At 34.1% G+C, this 20,882-nt stretch overlaps 4 protein-coding genes across 6 annotated transcripts; 2 read left to right on the top strand and 2 right to left on the bottom strand.

The window, feature by feature from the left end:
• Positions 1-488: 488 nt before the first annotated feature.
• LOC306882960 (H-2 class II histocompatibility antigen gamma chain-like) lies at positions 489-5,935 on the top strand. 2 transcript variants are annotated; one of them, XM_079437987.1, is made up of 8 exons: positions 489-794; positions 2,204-2,373; positions 2,590-2,702; positions 2,788-2,839; positions 3,799-3,894; positions 3,974-4,171; positions 5,311-5,342; positions 5,598-5,935. In XM_079437987.1, exons 1-6 carry the CDS (start codon positions 724-726, stop codon positions 4,168-4,170), a joined length of 699 nt encoding a protein of 232 aa, XP_079294113.1. In that variant the 5' UTR covers positions 489-723; the 3' UTR covers position 4,171; positions 5,311-5,342; positions 5,598-5,935. The 2 variants fall into 2 exon arrangements, 1 of the variants encoding a protein (XP_079294113.1); XR_013785307.1 differs by having other exon boundaries at positions 569-794; positions 3,974-4,205.
• Positions 5,936-9,429: 3,494 nt separating this feature from the next.
• LOC306882958 (uncharacterized protein) lies at positions 9,430-12,812 on the top strand. Its single transcript, XM_079437985.1, has 3 exons — positions 9,430-9,536; positions 10,147-10,336; positions 11,547-12,812. The coding sequence occupies exons 1-3, from the start codon at positions 9,494-9,496 to the stop codon at positions 11,620-11,622; spliced, it is 309 nt and encodes a 102-aa protein (XP_079294111.1). The 5' UTR covers positions 9,430-9,493; the 3' UTR covers positions 11,623-12,812.
• On the bottom strand, positions 11,528-14,366 carry LOC306882956 (putative UDP-sugar transporter protein SLC35A4). 2 transcript variants are annotated; one of them, XM_079437983.1, is made up of 2 exons: positions 13,158-14,366; positions 11,528-11,749 (listed from the first exon to the last, which is right to left on the bottom strand). In XM_079437983.1, exons 1-2 carry the CDS (start codon positions 14,093-14,095, stop codon positions 11,701-11,703), a joined length of 987 nt encoding a protein of 328 aa, XP_079294109.1. In that variant the 5' UTR covers positions 14,096-14,366; the 3' UTR covers positions 11,528-11,700. The 2 variants fall into 2 exon arrangements, with proteins under 2 accessions (XP_079294109.1, XP_079294108.1); XM_079437982.1 differs by lacking the exon at positions 11,528-11,749 and adding an exon at positions 12,850-13,046.
• Positions 14,043-20,625, bottom strand: LOC306882959 (SLC35A4 upstream microprotein-like). The gene is made up of 4 exons (XM_079437986.1): positions 20,581-20,625; positions 20,023-20,121; positions 14,933-15,132; positions 14,043-14,123 (listed from the first exon to the last, which is right to left on the bottom strand). Exons 1-3 carry the CDS (start codon positions 20,593-20,595, stop codon positions 14,959-14,961), a joined length of 288 nt encoding a protein of 95 aa, XP_079294112.1. The 5' UTR covers positions 20,596-20,625; the 3' UTR covers positions 14,043-14,123; positions 14,933-14,958.
• Positions 20,626-20,882: the final 257 nt, after the last annotated feature.

The raw sequence follows: 20,882 nt of genomic DNA, 5'->3' as shown, positions 1-20,882 counted from the left end.
AGCTTCATTTCTCAGTTCTGCCTTTCAGGAAAAACCAAGACATTGCTATACTGAAAGTAAGCTGTTTTGTTCTCCAATCAGAGAAACTGGATGCATGAATCAGTTGTATCTTGGAAGAACTTGCACTAATTCCCTCACATTTCATCATCTTTATGTTTTCATTTCACAATAACTTAAAGTTTTACAGCAGTGTAAAGACTGTTGGATAAAACTTAATAATGAGTTTGAGTCATAAAACTCATATAAGCACTTATCATTAATGTACATTTAAACAGACTTCAGAAATGCAAGATAGAAAGATATAAGTATTATAAATGCCAGACTGATTCATATATTTTACACATATGACTGTATATTTTCTAAACACACCTCTATAATGATTTAATTGACTAATAAGAGTTATTAGAAAGAATAACCTTATATGGGTGTCAAATATGGATTTATTCTGTATTTGAACATTTGAAAGAGGAATTGGGATGTTTGTTTTCACTCTTATTTCTCATGTTTGCATACAGGTTGAAGTATTCGTCTCTCCATCAACTAATGACGCTCTTCTCATCAGCCAATCGCATTTGAGATGCGAAGAGAACCCAAATCAGGTTCAGCTTCACATCTGAGACTTTCCACCACAGACGTCCTGAAAAGCGTGTTCCAGAGACACATAAAACCTTTGGAGAGTTGCATTTAGTGTTAGAGACATAAACACACACAGACACGCCAGTGATGGAGGAGCATCAGAGCGACGCGCTGCTTCAGCGCGTGCCAAGTCAGGAGACCGTCGTGAACCGCGGAGGGTAACTTACATTCATTTATTCATTTATTTTTGTTTGTTTATTTATGTTGTATTTATTAGTTTGTTTGCGATGTAAAGTTTGTGGGACATAATCATTTTTATTATTATGACTGCATTTATTATTACATTACAGAAGTGCATGGTGGTAATTATAATATAGCATAAATGTTCAAGAATTCATGCTTTGAAATAATCTGTGGAATTTATTTATTTTTTGCATGCATGCAAAACTCTCTTTTTGGTTTTGTGCGAATAAAAACACTGTTAATGATCACGAAAATTATGTAACTCATTTCAGTACATAGCTTATTTATGAAATTCCAATGAAAAAACGCGAAATCAGAAAAAAAGGAACCCAAACTCTGCCTAGCTACTGGTGACGTCACACGCGCTGATGTTAGTGATTGGATGACTTTATTAAATAGACAGCCGACAAGGCTGTTTGGAGAAGTTTTAAATAAATACTTAATGATTTTAATATATTCAGTTATTAGTTATTTACTTTACTTACTTACTTTATTTTTAGTCATTTAGCAGACGCTTTTATCCAAATAAGAAAAAGTAACTGAACCTAAAAGTTAACACTCTGTAAATACTCTATACACACCCATTTAAGAAAATACAGAAATTAAATAAAATTGACAAATGCATACATCAACATTTCAATATTTATGGATCTCAATACCTTACAATCAAATAAACTTTACATATAGGCTATAAGTGAGTTACTGACAATCAACAGACATGACCAAGATTTCATATTTTGTTCATATTTAAGTTTTAGTATTATCCAATGCTGTTTTGTTATTTTTATTCAAAAATATGTTTGTATTATTATTAATTACTGTTATTATTTCAGTTTCAGTTATTTTAGTAGGCTACATCAAGTTCACTAAATAAACTTAAATGCTATCTTGACAACAAGCTGCAATAAAATATACAGTTTTATATTGACATTTTGTTGACTTGTATTTTAAGCAACTCATTTTTATAATTGTTTTAGTTTTAATTTTAATTAATTATAACTAACCTGCATTGGGTTAGTTGTTTATTCTCAGTTCTCCTCAAAACTCAAACCAGCCAACATAATTTATTTAAAAAATAAAACCATTATTCATATAGAAGATGCATTATCCAGATTATCTTACAAATCAGGATTATGAAAATTCCCTAAATTAATTTCTCTTTTCAAATCAAATGAATAGAAAATCAACTACAAAAAATCCCCAGGATCTCAATTCAAGACAGGCACATCGTGAATGACTGGGAAATTTCATTACACTTTCTGTGTTAGATAGATAGATAGATGACCATTTGTTTAAAGATAATCAACACCCACACAAACAAACATGAGAAATGCCCCTGACAAGCAGCAGGTCTCATATGTTTGTTCTGTGGCGTCTCCTGCAGGAACTCCAATGGAAAGGCACTGAAGGTGGCCGGACTGACGGTTCTGGCTTGTCTTCTGCTGGCGGGACAGGCGCTGACTGCGTACCTCGTCTGGGGTCAGAAGGAACACATCAGTGCTCTGACCACCGGCCAGGAGAAGCTGAAAACGGACCTCACCAGAAAGATGTCCGGTGAGCAACACAGCCGAATGAATTACATGAACTAAACATCAAACACGGAGTCATAACACATTATTCATTCACAGAAATAGAAGTCATTTCACCAAATTATTCATGCATATTATTCAGGAACTATAGATTGAATTCTCCTTGCAACTGGCACTTATATTATGGTTTAAAAACTAAATGAATCATGTTCATATCGTTTGTCTATGTTTGGTCTGACAGCTTCTCCTCCAAAGGCGATGCATCTTCCCATGAACAGCATGCCGCTGCTGAAGGATTTCTCTGACGAGTCCTCGGACCAGACCTCCAGCAAGAAGAGCAGCGTTCCTCTCACTGTGAGATTCAACAGCTAATAATAATCTTCATCCATAGTCCTGCATGTTTTTTTGAAACAAAATTATTTTTTTTATTTTTTTTAAGAAACTGCAGCCAGTTTTCACAAACCAGAGAGAGGGCAGCGGACAACTGGATGGTAAAATCACCAAATTATATATAATAAGAAAATAAATAATCTGAAAAAAAAATACAAGTAATAATATATTATTAAATATTAATAATAATAAATTTTAAAAAATTAGGTAGTTGTAATAAATGTTCATTTATTTGAAATAATGTTATCTAGATACTATTTTAGGATTAGTATTTATAAACATATTCATATTTTGAATTAGCTTTAATTTATTATTTTTGGTTTTGAAGTTTTTTTAATTATTTTGTTATATTTATTATTTTTTATAATTCTATTTACCTTTAATTTATCGTTTTAGTTTTATTTATTTTAATTAGTTTCCAAGGCTAGGGTCATTTAAGTTTTTCATCTAATAGTTGTTTTATTTCGTTTTTTCAATTATTGCAATTATTTTTTATTATTATTATTTATTTTAATTAATTCAAGTTTTAATTAGCTCATTAATTAAAACTTGATTTAATTAACTCATTATTAGCATTTCATTATATTAGCAGCCAGTGTTGTTAATACAACTAAAACTATATTTTAAAAAGTAATTTAGGTAATTGAAATTAATCTGAAATGCAAAAAAGTAAAGCTGAAATTTTGGAATTAAAAAAAAAAAACTGTTACAAATGTTTAGCTGAAATAAAATAAGAATTAAAAATAAAAATGAAAGCTAATGAATTAAACCTAATAAAAATGTACATAAAATTAATTAACTTGAACTAAAAAGAAATTAAAATGTGTCTGTGTACACACACACTTTAATACATATATTACAGAAATTAAAATAATAAACTACATATAGTTAATATATAAATACATATATAACAAATAAATACACTAGATTATTATAGAATAGAAATAAAAATGTAAAATATGAATAACTATAACAAACTATACACTATGTATAAAGCTTCTGTATATCAAACACATTCTGAATATGTCACATCATCTGAATCTCCACGTTCTGTGAAAAGCATCCAGACTGATGTCGAGGAAGATGCAGCTGCCGATGAGGAGCCTGCCACTGCTGGTGGATGTGGATGAGGAGGTGAAGAGCTCTCCTGAATCAGGTGAGACGCGCGCACACACACACACACACTGATCCGTTCAGATCTCTGTATAACACACACGTGCTCGTGTCTCCTGCAGCTGTCGAGGTTCAGAGTAAGTGTCAGCTGCTGTCTCAGAAGCAGGTGAGACCCGGGTTCTTCAAGCCGCAGTGTGATGAGCAGGGCAACTATCTGCCCATACAGTGCTGGCACGGCACCGGATACTGCTGGTGTGTGGATAAAGACGGCAAAGAGATCCCCGACACACGCATGCGCGGACGCCCCCAGTGCAACTAAGGTGCAAGCTGACTTCACAATAAATAAATAGAAATGTGCTCAAACTTCTATGCTGCAAACTGTTATTTTAGGATTAGCATTTAGTATTATTCACAATCATATTTATTCATATTTTGCATTAGCTTTCATTTTATTATTTTAGTTTTTCATTTTGATGTTTATTATTTTTTATAATTGAATTTACCTTTAATTTACCATTTTATTTATTTATTTTAATTTTAGTACTTATTTTAGTTACTTGCCAAAGCAACATTTAAAAACCATTAGGGTTATTTAAGTTTTTCATCTTACAAGCCTAGTTGTTTTGTTTGCTCAGATTTATTTTGATTACCAAAATTATTTTTAAAAGTTTTAGTTTTACAACACAAAGGTTCAGGTCTCTCCTTCAATGTAAGTTTATGTTGTGGCTAAGAAAGTGTTTAAATAAACAAAGTGTTTTTTTTTTAAATAATATTTATATACTACTATAGTATTTATAAATATTTTGAATTAGCTTTTTTAATATTTTAATTTTAGTTTAATTAATTTCACAATGTTCTTTTATTACTTTTTGTTTTTGTTATATATATATATATATATATATATATATATATATATATATATATATATACACTGTATATATTTCTAATTAGCTTTAATTTATTCTTATTTTATTTATTTTAATTTTAATACTTAAACTTGATTTATTTCAGTGAGTTGCCAAGGCAACATTTCTAAAGTTTTTAAATGTAAGTTTTCCATTCAATATTTATATCAAATAAATAATTAATTGACCAGATTGAAATGATTTTTGACAGTTGTAGCTAACCACAACAACACTCAGGGGCGTCATGCACTCATTATTTTTGAGGGGGCACGAGTGGGGGGGGGGGGGGGGGGGGGTCGTCATGTGACACACAGCAGCCGCAGTAGCCCTTCACTGCAGAACAAAGATCCAGGGGATCTTTTATAAACAAATACATTTTTTTAGTTTGGAAGCTGCATTCAAAATCCACTTGGCTCAAAAATCTGAAGGGGCCTCGCCCCTCACTTTGAATTTTCAAAACTTTCAAACAAACTAGAAATGTACCTTTACAAAAAAACATGAATTATTAAGTAGTATTGACATCTTTCTCTGTGTTTGTTTCCTGCACTTCTCAGCTGATGAATGATCACAGATGCTGATCTTCTCGGTGAGTGTATCACTTACAATTGATTGTAGATTATTCTGCTAATATGAGCATCTGATACAGACTGAAAAATATTGGTAGTAAACTTCACAAATAATTACAAAGAATCAGCAAGCACCAAATTAAACGTATGAAATGAATTAAACGTAAAATTTTGAAGTAGAAAGGCTGAAATAGTATTTCCTTGTCAAGCGTATTCTGATAATCTTTGTTAAAATCCTATTCTGATGAAGTTTGTGTGTGTCTCTGTTTCTCCAGAGTGAATCATCTCGTCCAGCAATAAAGAGAATAACTTCAGTCCTATTACCTGTCATTAGTTTCAGCTCCTGACGATTAATCAGTCCATGTGGATGATATAGATGGGAATAACCCAATAACCTTCCTACTGAAGATCTCTTCTTCTGATCTGTGTTCAGAGTAAACATACACAGCATATTAGCGCTGGTCTAACCCTTATTCTAATAATATCTACAGCAAGGCCTCTGTGTGATACCATTTCTTTGTTTTAATTTGAACTCACAGCATGTTGTTATGAGGTAGCATGAATATTACTGGGATTATAGCTGTAAATAAACACATGCTGTTTCCAAATACGACTGTGTGTTTACTGTCATTGTTTTATTTAAAAAATTATTTACACTATCCATAAAAATCAGCAAAAACAGAATGTTGATCCGTATTAAGTTGCAATTAATTGTAAAAAGATTGATTTTTGAGCTGAATTTAAATTTATTATTTAATTATTTAGATATTCAAAATTAAGATTTTATTTTCATTTTCTGATTCGCTTTAATTAGCTTTACTTTATTTTATTTGAAACAGTTTTTTATTATTTTTCTATTTTTTTATATTCATTTGAAGTTTTTTATTTAAATCACACATTGAATTACTTTTTATTTTATATTTAAATTTTAACTGGAGTTAAAGTTTTAGTAATTTTGTTGTGTCATTCATATTTTAGTTTTTTTTCTAATTTTAAAATTTAATTTTTTTACATTTGTAGATTTGTGTTGATTTTATTTCAGTTAAATGGACAAATTTAAATAGACATGTTTAGATAGATTTAACTACATATTTAAAAAAATAAAAATACACTGGAATGACTAAATATACATATAATTACTGCAGACTATAAGATATATATATTATTATTTATATATAGAAATATATAAACTATAGAAATATATAAAACTGAAAAAAACAATAAAAAACTAATGTTTTAATAAATAATATTTCTTCACAAATTAATTTATCTTAATTTAATTTGTATACACACAGACATGCACGCACACACATACACAATAAAATCTATATAGACATATTTATAAAAACGTAATAAAAAATAAGAAATAACCAAAACAGATCTGAATGACAACAATTCACAATAAAATTACCAACTGAAATTAAAATGAAAATACAAAATATAAATAATAATATAATGAAAATGTAAAAATTACACTATATTGCCAAAAGTATTGGGACACCCCCTTCTAATGAGTTAGAGTACTTTCCATCAAATCTTAATGTTTAAGCATACAATGCTATTCTAGGGAATTGCATGAATCTGTGCTTTTAAATTAATCAAACAGGGTCGGGCTGCCACCTACTGGCGGTTTTACATGATTGTGTGTGTGTGTGTGTGTGTGTGTGTGTGTATGTATATATATATATATATATATATATATATATATATATATATATATATATATATATATACACACTCACCTAAAGGATTATTAGGAACACCATACTAATACTGTGTTTGACCCCCTTTCGCCTTCAGAACTGCCTTAATTCTACGTGGCATTGATTCAACAAGGTGCTGAAAGCATTCTTTAGAAATGTTGGCCCATATTGATAGGATAGCATCCTGCAGTTGATGGAGATTTGTGGGATGCACATCCAGGGCACGAAGCTCCCGTTCCACCACATCCCAAAGATGCTCTATTGGGTTGAGATCTGGTGACTGTGGGGGCCATTTTAGTACAGTGAACTCATTGTCATGTTCAAGAAACCAATTTGAAATGATTCGAGCTTTGTGACATGGTGCATTATCCTGCTGGAAGTAGCCATCAGAGGATGGGTACATGGTGGTCATAAAGGGATGGACATGGTCAGAAACAATGCTCAGGTAGGCCGTGGCATTTAAACGATGCCCAATTGGCACTAAGGGGCCTAAAGTGTGCCAAGAAAACATCCCCCACACCATTACACCACCACCACCAGCCTGCACAGTGGTAACAAGGCATGATGGATCCATGTTCTCATTCTGTTTACGCCAAATTCTGACTCTACCATCTGAATGTCTCAACAGAAATCGAGACTCATCAGACCAGGCAACATTTTTCCAGTCTTTTTTTTCTCAAGGATGTGCGTGTTGTGGCTTCACAAATGCTTTGCTGCATACCTCGGTTGTAACGAGTGGTTATTTCAGTCAAAGTTGCTCTTCTATCAGCTTGAATCAGTCGACCCATTCTCCTCTGACCTCTAGCATCAACAAGGCATTTTCGCCCACAGGACTGCCGCATACTGGATGTTTTTCCCTTTTCACACCATTCTTTGTAAACCCTAGAAATGGTTGTGCGTGAAAATCCCAGTAACTGAGCAGATTGTGAAATACTCAGACCGGCCCGTCTGGCACCAACAACCATGCCACGCTCAAAATTGCTTAAATCACCTTTCTTTCCCATTCTGACATTCAGTTTGGAGTTCAGGAGATTGTCTTGACCAGGACCACAACCCTAAATGCATTGAAGCAACTGCCATGTGATTGGTTGATTAGATAACTACATTAATGAGAAATTGAACCGGTGTTCCTAATAATCCTTTAGGTGAGTGTATATATATGACAAAGTTTTTTACTTAAACATAAATAATTGGGGAGGAGAGAGAGAGAGAAATTTAAAAACATTTTGACGAGAGTGACGATTATATGTAGCTCAAATTCTGCATGCGTGTTACAGTGCATAATAAACACCAAAATGAGATGATATTTTGTCTGGTAAACTCTGATAAAACATTAATAGACATGTTGACCAATACATCTTTTTTTTCGTTTAAGAATTTTAAAGATTATACTCTTAATTTTTATTTTTGTGATATGGACCTAAGGGTCTGAAATAAAAAAATAAAATAATAATAACAAACAATAAATAATAAAAAAATTTAAACACAATAATAACAATACATATAGTGCTTTTCTAAGCACTCAAAACGCTTTACATTGTGAGGGGGAATCTCCTCATCCACCAGGATGATGTAGTGATTAAATATTATTTTTCAAAAACAAAACCTTTCCCAGCTGTAATCTCACTCTTATGGTCATTCTGACACAATGAAAATGCTATTAATTCATGCTTATGGGGCTTTTATTTTGTAAGTTTTTATTAGCAGGAAAACAATTGTAGAGCTCTGTAACTAACTAGATTTCTTACTAGTAAGAATTTAATTGAAAGCTATGTAATTGCATTTTTACTAAGAACTGAATTAATTAACTCTCCAATTGGCATTGTTACAGAAATCCCTTTCATTTCCAAAGAAATCTAACCATTTGAAAGTGGAACGCTGTCTCCCCTCGAAATGCACTCCCCAGACTCCGCCCCTCTTACGTTCCTCCCCATTTCCAGTTCTGGTTGTAACAGCATAAGCAATGGCTCCAGTGCAAAGCCCTGCACCAGCCCCTGCAGCAACACTGCATCTCACACTTATTACAATAAACAGAAATTATTTAGATTCATTTACTGTGCGAGAAGTTGTTGCTTTTGTGACCTTAAGTCCTTAAGAAGTGAGCGCTGAGACATTGCATACTGTAAATCATCAGAATCAGTGCGGATGGACACGCCATTAAAAGTGGTGTTCTTCTAAAACCATTTAAAATATAGGCCTATTTACAATTTTTTTGACATAATTTTTATCCAGAAGACTGCTTTTTGTACAGACTGCAGTGAGTGGACCAGGTGGCAACTTTTCCAATGTTGGACAAGCTTTGTTATGAAATTCACGCACCTCTTGGGAACTGTAATGGACACACAATATTATTAACTTCATAAATAAGCAAATAAGAACTTGTGTGAATGTGTTTGTCTCTCAGGCGGATCATGAGAAACTCCTGGAGCGCAGAAGGAGACTGAGAGAGACTGATCGAGAGCGAACTGATGAAGATGGAGAGAGAATTACAGGAGGAGCAGGTGAGAGCAGGTGAGAGCAGCAGACACATGAGAAATAAAAGAAATCAACAGATATAAATATATGAAGTAATTTATTTATATCAAAATTGTTCACAAATTCATCATTGTGTGTGCCTTAAGCTTAAGTGCTCATGAACTGCCTTTGATTTTTATTTTGTACTATTGTCTGAGGTCCACTTATCATTTACATCAAAAATATCATAATTTAGAAGTAATAGGCTATTTTCGCACTGACGAACGCACTGTTTGAATAGGCACATTGATTCCACAAGCTGTTGTTTTGGCAGACTGGCTTCAATATAAGCTGTTTTTAGACTAACATGAAAGTTTTGAGCTCTGAAACTTACAGAATGTTTTTATAGCACAATGACCTCTTACAGTATGTGTCAAAAGATGAAGGCAATTTTGATTTCTCAGTTCCTGACCCCTTTAATAAAACAGATATTTCCAGTCCTGGCTTCTGATTGGTCAATCCGTTTTTAAAATGTATTTTATAAATAGTTGTCAGTGTTTTAGACCTGTAACAGTTATTATTGTGGCGTTCAGATGGATTCTGGTTGAGTTAAGCAGAGCTCAAACGGGCTGTTCTGATCATGTGACTGACTCTGTCCCATCTGCAGATGGGTGGTGTGGAGGGCGAAATTGCATACCTGGGCAGAGAGAGAGACACATCCTGGTTCTTCAGATCGAGGCGCTGCGCAGGGAGAACCAGCAGACGTATGCAGACCTGGAGACCCAGAGCAGAGAACACCAACAGGAGATCAACGCCCTCAGAGAAGAGAGTGAACATCTACTGAGGAACAGCACAGAGTCAGCATTTAGGATGTTTTTTTTTTAAATAGGAACAGCAAAAATATTACATGACGGTCCAATTACAGTCAGCTATAAAAATAAAGGTTCCATTGGGGAGATGCCATAGAAAACCATATTTGGTTCCTCAAAGAAGCTTTCAGAGTTCTTAATAGAATAATTCTTATTCTTAGTGTGAAGAACATTTTAAGAACTTTTTTCAGCTATAAAGATCCTTTTGATCAATGGAAATATTCCATGGATGTTAAAGGTTCTTCCATCGATGCTGACAAAGAACCTTTTTTTTGTTATAACAAGGACTTTTATTAAATTAGAAAGTGAGAAGAAAAAAAGGAAAACAATTAAATATAATAAAAACCTATATAAATAAAAATAAATACAAGAGAATAAATTAAAAACTATATAAACACAAAACCAGGCATATCAGAGTACAGAATTATCAGATATATTAACAAAATATATATATTACAAAATCTAAATAAAAATCACAGCTTTTTATTCTTAATTTTCAACAAGGCATTTAATATTTGTTTTATAGAACTACAACTGTATTTAATAAAAATTTTACTGAATATTTAAGAAATATTCGCTTAAATTTGTGTTTACATTTTTTTTTTATTTACCTGCCTGTGCAGCACTGTGGTTGGCTTCGCTCTTATTAAATGTGCTATATAAATAAACGAAGGTGTCTTTTTCCAGTTCTGAACGTGGTGATTTATGCTAATTTAACTGAAAACGTGAAAAGGATTGCAAAGAAGTTTAGGGCTCACAATCTTTCATAACCTGAAACCAGATTGGATTCATTCGGATTGACGACAATTATGTAAACATTCCTAACTGAAAACCGACAATCTGTTCCACATGCATCATATTAATAAGAAATCATACGGTGCCGCATATAAACCTTCATTGTAATATAAAGAACAGAGGTTATGAACTCTGGCCCTCGAGATCCACTTTCTAGCAGTGCTTTGCTCAAACCTTGATCAAACTCAACTGTCTGTAACTTTCTAGTAATCCTAAACACCTTGAGCTTGTTCAGGTGAGCTTGATTAGAGTTCAAGCTAACCTCGAGGGCCACAGCTGAGAACCCCTGATGAAGAATATAGTTGTATGTAGTTATGTACAGGAGCTGCATTTCCTTAATTTATCATTATACTGTCATCTAGTGGTCTGAATTTTATTTTTTTTGTGCTGGTTGTGTTTGCAGGTGTTTAGGGCATTTCGTGAGGTTCTGGAGGAACAGAGGTGGATGTCTGAGAGAAGGTACAGGAATCTGCTCTTAGATGCCATTCAGGACGCAGTTCATCTGTCCTCACAAAACCTGCAGCTCCAGGAGGAAATCCAGCTGCTCCGGAAAGGTCTCAGTCCCACTCCATGACACATCTGATCCAACTTGGGAAAAAGAAGTCACTGGAAAAGATCAAATCGAGTTATTTTTAACTTAATGTCCATGGAGGGCATCAGTGACAGGTGTTTGATTACCATAATGACTGTGTGAAAACAAACAGGAATTTATTGCCATTGCATTGGTCAAGCAGTTTTCCTGTCAGTGGAAAGAGTGAAACTATTCAGGAAAACCTTCCACTGTAAGGGAAATTAAAAAAATCTTGATTCACCCTTTCATAAATTGAGGGCTAAAAATGTCTTAAAGCAGAAAGCCTAAATTTCATAAAGTCATGACATTAAATGTTGCACGTACTGCAAAATGAATATCTTCTACAGTATGTTTGTTTTGTTTCCCAATACATTTCTAACTGATATCTAAACATTTTTAATCACAATACAATTACTTGAGATGCAAATTGATCATATAATGTGACCCTGGACCCCCAAACCAGTCATAAGTAGCATGGGTGTATTTGTAGCAATAGCTAACAGTACATCGTATGGGTCAAAATTATCCATTTTTCTTTTATGCCAAAAATCTTTAGGATATTAAGTAAAGATCATGTTCCATGAAGATATTTTGTAAATTTCCTACCATAAATGTATCAAAACGTCATTGTTGATTAGTAATATGCATTGCTAAGAACTTCATTTGGACAACTTTAAAGGTGATTTTCTCAATATTTAGATTTTTTGTGCACCCTTTAGATTCCAGATTTTCAAATAGTTGCATCTCGGCCAAATATTGTCTTATTCAGATGGCGTATAAATCTCAATTTCAAAAAACTGACTCTTATGACTGGTTTTGTGGTCCAGGGTCACATACGATGTCTTGTTTCCTGAGGAATTTAACAAAATAAAGTGAGTTTTGTGCTTAAAACAAAAACTAATATCCACCAGTAGGGAACTGAAACTTGTTTTCCTTTTGAATTAGTTAAGATTTTTCTGATGTTTTTATCTAAATATACGTTTGCAGGTATAATTAACCTCAATAGTAACACATCGGAGACAGTTTTAATATTAAAACTATTAAAAATGTATTTATCATTTTGTTAGCTAATTGAAATAAACCATTGAAAAGGCCATTGAAAATGAACCAGTATATTTATTTGCATAAATATGCCTTAAATATGTGTGCTGTACCATTCATTCAACATTTATTTTGTAAATAAAACTGCATATGACCCCCCCCCCCCCCCCAAAAAAAAAAAAAAAATAAATCAGCAGACATTCAGTCTTGATGAGATGATGGTCATTCACAGTAAGATGCACTTCTAGAAGGAGGACAAAGGCAGAAGACAGAGATATCTGAGGGCACATGCTGAGAAAACAAACAACAGGAGACAGAAACTAAACCATCAGAGAGAAGCTGTGCTTCACTACTTAAGAGTAATAAAAAAGCAAGAGTCATCTTCAGTGGCGTTCGATCTACCTGTAATACAGGTACACGGCCCATCCAATCAGCACCACAGGAAACAGGAAGTAAGGCATGAGCTGTATTCCCAGAATCCCCCATGACAACACGCCATTCACCAGCATAGAAGAGGAGATGACGAACAACCGCGTGATTCCCATTCCGTGTTTCATGATAACAGACATGAGGAGCCCGTTAGCAGCCTGTCCCGCAATAATGAGCCAAACGAGAGCAGAGAAACCCTCAAAAAAACCCTGCTGCCCGCCGCCAGAGAGATGCGACGCCAGATTGATTCCCACGCCGAAGACGTACAAGAACAAGTTCTGGAGACTCAAAGGCAGACGCTGGGTTTTCAGCACCCGTTCGGTGTAAACGGCAGCCAATCCTGAGACGAAACAGTAGACAAGCACCAACAACAGCCCCCAGGATGTGATACGGAGCCTGACGGCGGATTCGTCTGACGCTTCCCAATCCAAACCGGAGTAGCTGTGAAAAACACCGGCAGCCACGAGCATCCCAAGAGCGAGCCACTGCCCCAATCGCAGCCGCTTTCCCAAGCAGGACGTATAGAGGAGCGCGGTGGACGCAATTTTTAGGTTACTGAGCACTTGGAAGGAGCTGGGATCCATGTAGGCTTGCATGAACACCACTAGGTTGTTGTTGAAAGCGTAGAGAAGCGCAGGAACAGCGTACGGCACCACCGTCCACGCTGATATTTTGAAGCCGGATAGATTTCCAGATGCCAACAGAGCTGCTAAGGAAACCACAAGCTTGATGAACTCGATCAGAGGCACACATGACGATGGGCTGAAGGGAATGCGGCCGTCAACTTTGGTGAGGGAGATGAGAGGAGTGTGGGAACCGTAAATAAGGACCAGGAGAAGCAGGAGACAAAACCAGAATCTTCTGAGAGGAGGTTCTGCTTCAGATGAACCAACATTATCTATCACAATCATGCTCACCGTCTGTCAGCAACAGCTGCTTCTGAAAGTACAGGAAGAAGTTCTACAAAAAAACTGAAACAAAGCACCGGAACAAACGTAATTCTTCAACGGTGCAGTATGAAACAAAACGGACATGATGCTTGAGCTGCACAATTTGGGTTTTTTTTTTTTTTAGGTTTGCTGTGTTAGTGTGTAGGGCTGCACAATTTGGCCAAAGATTTTGTGATTATATATCCATAAGATTATAAAATAATATCAGAAACATTTTTACTACTACTGAATACAAATATGAAAATAATATTACTATTGTTATTTCACTGTAAATTAATAAAAATGAGTATTCAAGAAAAAAATATTAAAATGTTATTATAATAGTGTGTAATAATTTTTACAGTACAGCTGTGAAATTACAATTACTACACTACTACTAAATAAAAATATTAAAATTAAAACTACTACTGTAATTTTTAACTGTAAAAAAACTAAATTATATTTAAATATAATAAATGTATTTTATAGTACAGCTGTAAAATGACAATTTGTATGAAATTATTTTTATTACTAATATTTAAAGAATAAACACGAATTTCACTGTAAAATAAAAACGAAATACAAATTACACATTAACTGTAAAATCACAATACTAATATTTCTGTCTGCCTTAAATTCTTTATTTTCAAAACTGACGTGTAACTGAACACAGTGCCACGCTTCACTATGAAACACGCATCACATATATTTAATTAGATAGCCTTTGACAAACTAAGCTATATTGTGATTTTGATTTTGAATTGTGCAGCCCTACATGATGCCCATTTTTAATCATAACATTTCAAAACCCACACTCACATATAGACCTCAAACCACAGTTTTATCTAATTCAGCAGTTTTTGTTCAGGATGGAAGGAGCTCCGATGTGACGCAGAATGACACAAAAGCAAGCAGCAATGATGCATTTTCTCCTCTTCAGTCTGAATTGGGTTGCTAATGAAAATCACACACCCGGCCAGGAATCCTTTCAGGAAAGGAGACGCTAATAGTGAGCCACCCTAAAAAACACAAACAGGACAGACAGTTTCAGCTGCTGAATGCCGGTCAATCTTAATTTATATAAAGTACAACATGTTTAGAAAATAAAATCTTTGCTTATTTTTACGTGTAATTACTAAGACAGGAGTTTTCATACTGGGGTCCGGGGGTGGTAGAGGGTCCGTGATAAATTTGGGTAATTTATCTATTTTTTACAAAATGCACATAAGATATTAAGTATGTATTTTTTATTCACAAAATTATATTTTTAATATAATTAATAACATAATCACAATAAATACAATAAAACAATAATAATATTCATAATCATTTTGTTTCAAAAGAAAAATCATGGCATTAACTGCAAAAATTGTATATAATTGAGATTTTCTTCATTTGTTTTCATCTAAATATTTTTCTAAAATAAAATATTTGTGGGAAAAAATAAGTTAATCTTTACATATGATGTTATAATAATTTAATTTTGTTGTCATAATTAGGATTATTAAAGTTAACTAAAACCATGAAAAAACATTTGTTAGTTAAACTTTAACTGAAAAAAAAAAAACCTGTAGAAAATGAATCCTACATATATATATTTATTTATTATTTAGCTTTTAGGGAATCACTCTTAAGAGTTGATCTTCATATGATTAATTGTTATTAATCAGAATGTACAACTTATGCCTTGTTAACGACTTGTCCAGCAAGCATTAATAACAGCAGTTATCTTTTAACACGTTGTTTATTTTATTCGTGGCCAACGATTAAAATAAATCAAATAGTTAAATTGAGTTAGCTAAGTTAGCCCATGAGCGTAGGTAAACGCGATCTATTGGCAAATAGTTACGACATGTTAAATCACATAACACAGACAAAAGATTTCTTAATAAAGTCAAGGTTTTATTCACTACCCTAACACATTATTAACAGACAATTTAACATACACACAAATGGGAGCGAGTTGTTTGTATCTGAAGAGAGAGACTTAGGTTTTAATGCTAGCTTTTCAACCTGAGGAAACTCATAGACAAAGAAGTATTTTATCTTTACCCTCAGCGGAGAGATATCCCGGTTTCAGTCAATAAAGAGATTTGCCTTACTTGGTCTTTCAGTTGTTTTGATCGAACTCAGTTCAGGCTTTCTCCAGTTCAAAGAGACTCTTTCCTTTGGTGAATTCAGTTCTTTGCGGGCCGCGTTCGGATTGGCTGTTCGGTCGGTCGTGTGACTAGCGCACTCTTCAGTGGTTGGTTGTCTCGTTCTGACGTAATGATGTTTAGGATTAAAGTTCTTTGAAAGTTTAACTGAGTCTTTGTGTTAGTTGCTTTGCTTCGCCGTGATGTTATGGCCTGAAGCGCTTGCCGCGTGAGCAGAACGAGAGACTCGCTGGCGTGCGTGTCCTCCTGTTGTTTTCAAAACTCCAACTCCGAACTTCATGGGCGTGCATCCGTTTTAAGCGAGCTGATTTAGGTCCGCCCTTTTTGGGCGCGTAGTCCAATCGAAAGAGTCTTTTGTGGGCAGAGCCCCGCCCTGCGTAGCTGCGTGTTTTGCATACATTATCTGGTCAGTTATTCATCACATAAAACAAATTATTGCAAGCAAGTTTCTATCCGTTATTGTAGCCACGGGTTGATAAAGCGGATCATTTTCATTCAACCATAATATTCTTCATAAGGTTAGCTTTCTAAAAAAACCAAACACTTATATTTTGATATGCACGTGACCACAGAGGATATTACTGGGTTAAAATACATTGATTAAACCATCTTAAATTCTAAATACACATATTAATCATGTGGAAATGAACAACTAGTGATCAGGTATATAAAAACGATTACATGAAAAAGATTACATAAGTTCACACAACCAGCTTATAAATGTCACAAACCAAAAACATCCTTTAATATATATATATATAGGTTGTTAATATGGTATATAGTGTTTTTGTTTGAGTATAATTTGTTTCCGTAGCAGAAACGAATATAACTTTTGTTCCCCTTTTTAAGACTCATTTCTAATTCAAAGGTGTGTTTCCCTTTGTTAGCTAGCACCACAGAAACGGCGCGTTTTCCTGGAATGTGCTGATATGCAGGGTCTTTGGTTTGGAAAGTCTGGAAATTGTCTATTTCGAGTCGACCGTAAACACGTCATCCTTTACTGCGACTTAATGGATAGAGATTTATGAATATGGCGCCAGTAAGGTTTAGGCTCCGGGAAGGGGGGTTCTGTTTTCTTTCGAAATGACAAAACGTGAATTTCCTGAGCTGGAATGCGAGCTTTGATCCATCCTTGCATCAGGAATGTGTTGAACCTAGATGTGTGTGTATCCTGATCAGGCATTACAAACCTATTTTAGGCAAGGCAACATTTTTCATTTTCATTTACTTTATACAGATGTACTAAAATAACAAAAATTAATTCATAAAACTAATAAATTAGTGATCAAACTCCATCGCACACCTGCAAGTAATAGGTGCGTAGGACAAAGGACCAACCACGTGGATCGCCTCAATAGACAAGCAATTCCCGCACACTATCGTAACTTGCAGTTAAAAGTCTGAGGTGTATGATTTACTGGATTTTTCTTTATTATTAACTTTGGACATAAGCTTATATACCAATATTTCACATGAAAAAGGACTTATTGCACTTAGACATTATCTTTTGTTACGTGAGGATTCTAATCCACCATCAGACTTTATCGTCGAGATGGCTTCGTATCTTTTGAAATATAATTATTTCAGTTTTGATAATGATTTTTTTCTTCAGATAAGTGGGACAGCAATGGGCTCGAATTTTGCCCCTAACTATGCCAATTTATTTATGGGTTTCTTTGAGGAGAGTTATGTATTGAATATAGAAAATAATCCTTTTTATTCACAGATTATCAAGTGGTACAGATACATTGACGATATATTTTGTATTTGTTTGGGTGATCATAATGAGGCTCGAGAATTTGTGATATATTTGAATAACTTGGTTGACGACTTAGAATTTACTTCTGAAATTAATTCGTCTAGAGTACATTTCCTTGACATGTGGGTACAGAAGAACGAAGGCAATTTGATTACAACTTTGTTTACAAAAGAGACTGATCGTAACACACTTTTACTTGCTACCAGTTTTCATCCGACTTTTTTAAGAAAAGGATTGCCTATGAGTCAGTTCTATAGATTGAGGAGGATTTGCCATTCTGATTCCGATTTTATTGAGAAATCGAAAATCATGAAAAATAATTTTTTGAACAGAGGTTATCCTTTGGACTGGGTCGAAGATGGATATAATACAGCTTTTAAAAAGACACGGTCTGAATTGCTAAAAAAGAAGATAATGAAAACAAGAAAGTACTCTTTTGCTTGTATTACAACATACTCACCTAAGTCTTACATGATAAAATCAATTTTTAAAAAACACTGGCATTTATTGTCTTCTGATTCGGAGTTGAAGGATATTTTTAGATATCCTCCTTTGATTGTATATAAACGCGCCAGGAATTTAAAAGACAGCTTGGTACATGCTCGTTTTCAGAGCGCCAGTTCTCGTGCATCTCAGAGTTTACTTAGTCCTATACAGAAGGGCAATTATCAGTGTGGGAATTGTGCTCAGTGTGCTCAGTGTAATAATACTTTTAAAACATCATTTTTTGTCATCCTAGAACTGGTAAAAAATATAACATCAAATCTGTGATTACTTGTGTTTCCACTCATGTTGTGTACTTGATCCGTTGTCCTTGTGGTATAGGCTATGTGGGAAAAATGTCACGCCAATTGAAACAAAGAATTAGTGAACATAAGAGTTCGATCAGAAGAAAAGATATGAATTATCCAGTTGCGGCACATTTTTTAAATTTGAATCACGATGTTACCTCTTTACGTTTTTGTGGGATTGAGAAAGTAACTTTGCCACCTAGGGGTGGAGACATTGAATTACTTCTACAGAGACGTGAATTGTTTTGGATTTATACCCTTCAAACTTTATCACCTATGGGTATGAACGATGAAGCACCATTTAATGTAATGTTATAGTGGTGTAATTGTTTTGAATGATGTGCCGTTTCTATTATGAATTTATAATGAGTTTGAGTGGTTATGGAGTTTTGACTGATTGGTGTAATAATTTGATGCTTTTTGAAGACAACGTGTTGTTTATGTATTTTAGATGATTTTGTGAATTTGTAGTGGGATCTTTGTTGGTTTTTGTAACTATCATAATTTGTAACTGTTTACGATGTGATGTTCATTTATACTCCTAATGAGCTTAATTGTTTACAGATGGAGCTTTGTTAAGTGGTCATGTGTTCATCTTAAAAGAGATGAATTTGAACATTTGTATACTCCTGATGAAGGTCGTGTGACCGAAACGTTGTGTTAATTAATAAATATTACTTTTTTGCAAGTTACGATAGTGTGCGAGAATTGCTTGTCTGTTAAAACTAATAAATAAAACTGAAACTGGAATAAACATTAATAAAACCTATATATAAAAAATACATTTTTAAACAAAAGTAAAATAAAAATGGCAAAAACACCAAAATTAGGAACAAAAATTACAATTAAAAGAAAAGAAAAATAAATAATTAAAAAATATTAATAAAACTACATAGACGTAAAGGAAAGAAAGCTAAAAAAAATACAAAATATAAAAAAATAATAAAAATTATTATAGTATCTTATTGCTAAAATAACATTGGTCATAATAATAATAATGATAATAAATATAATATTATCCCCAGTATAAATCTAATTTTTATACATAGAAATCTACAACTTTATATTTATCAATAGGGTCCATCACAAGGGGACCTTATTACAAAACAAAACTAATTATCAGTATAGCACCACACTTTCTTTATTTTCTCTTTAGTAAAGTTGGGACCGGACCGGTCCAGATCAGTCGTGGTTCTGTTGTACCTGAGGAATTCCAGCTTGAACCTCATTCTCCACCTTCTTCTGGATCCCCTCCAGTTGGTCTTTGAGCTCAGCCAGATCCTTCAGTCGAGTCACCGGATCCTGAAACAGAACCGACACACATCAGACTCAGACCACATGAGACCACCTCAGACTCAGACCACATGAGACCACCTCAGACTCAGACCACCTCAGACTCAGACCACATCAGACTCAGACCACATCAGACCACAGATACAATGAACTAAACCAACACGCTGTTGTTTATGATTAGACAACACAGACAGATGAACAACAGAGATCAGTTTAACTCAATTTCAAGGCCCTTTCAGTCTGGTTAATGAGATTGTATGTTTAATGTTTTGTTTTCTATGAGAGCTGTCAAATGCCAAGAGTTCAGAAACACTCAGTGACTGTGCATAACTCGAATAAACCTTCACAACATCGCTAATTAACAAACAGCCGGTCGTATGGATAGCACAGCGCTTAAATACACACGACATACAGGGTTTGTTCTTATTTGCACGCTAATTCATAACAGACAGACAGACTGTCTCTCACCTTGTCCTCCGCCATGCTGCAGAAATGACAAATGATTCAATCTGCGCTCGACTCATTTGGTCTGAATCATCTCGACTCGCTCGAACACCACACATCACGCCTGATTATACGTGCCTCACTTAAATATATTTTCTCTTATTTTCATTAGAATTAACAATGCAACCAAAAAAAAAAAAAATGTATAAATGCATGAGCTTCTCAAAACAGACAAAGATTAGCGGCTTGAAAGTACTCAGGTACAATGACTCGAGAGTAAAAATAATACAAATCACATTATACATGCATATTTTTTCAATGCAATG

This window comes from Barbus barbus (assembly GCF_936440315.1).
Source record: "Barbus barbus genome assembly, chromosome: 17".
NCBI lineage: Eukaryota > Metazoa > Chordata > Actinopteri > Cypriniformes > Cyprinidae > Barbus > Barbus barbus.
The sequence above is the reverse complement of the archived record's forward strand: the minus strand, read 5'-3'. Positions and strand labels throughout refer to the sequence as shown.

Coding starts and splice junctions, on each gene's coding strand:
- LOC306882960 (XM_079437987.1), top strand. CDS start 724: ATGGAGGAGCATCAGAGCGACGCGCTGCTTCAGCGCGTGCCAAGTCAG. Junction 795..2,203: donor ACCGTCGTGAACCGCGGAGG/GTAACTTACATT, acceptor CGTCTCCTGCAG/GAACTCCAATGGAAAGGCAC. Junction 2,374..2,589: donor CCTCACCAGAAAGATGTCCG/GTGAGCAACACA, acceptor TTGGTCTGACAG/CTTCTCCTCCAAAGGCGATG.
- LOC306882956 (XM_079437982.1), bottom strand. CDS start 14,095: ATGATTGTGATAGATAATGTTGGTTCATCTGAAGCAGAACCTCCTCTC. Junction 13,047..13,157: donor GCCGTGTACCTGTATTACAG/GTAGATCGAACG, acceptor TTGTTTTCTCAG/CATGTGCCCTCAGATATCTC.
- LOC306882958 (XM_079437985.1), top strand. CDS start 9,494: ATGAAGATGGAGAGAGAATTACAGGAGGAGCAGGTGAGAGCAG. Junction 9,537..10,146: donor GGAGGAGCAGGTGAGAGCAG/GTGAGAGCAGCA, acceptor TCCCATCTGCAG/ATGGGTGGTGTGGAGGGCGA. Junction 10,337..11,546: donor CTACTGAGGAACAGCACAGA/GTCAGCATTTAG, acceptor TTGTGTTTGCAG/GTGTTTAGGGCATTTCGTGA.
- LOC306882959 (XM_079437986.1), bottom strand. Junction 15,133..20,022: donor TTCAAGCTGGAATTCCTCAG/GTACAACAGAAC, acceptor TGTGTTTTTTAG/GGTGGCTCACTATTAGCGTC.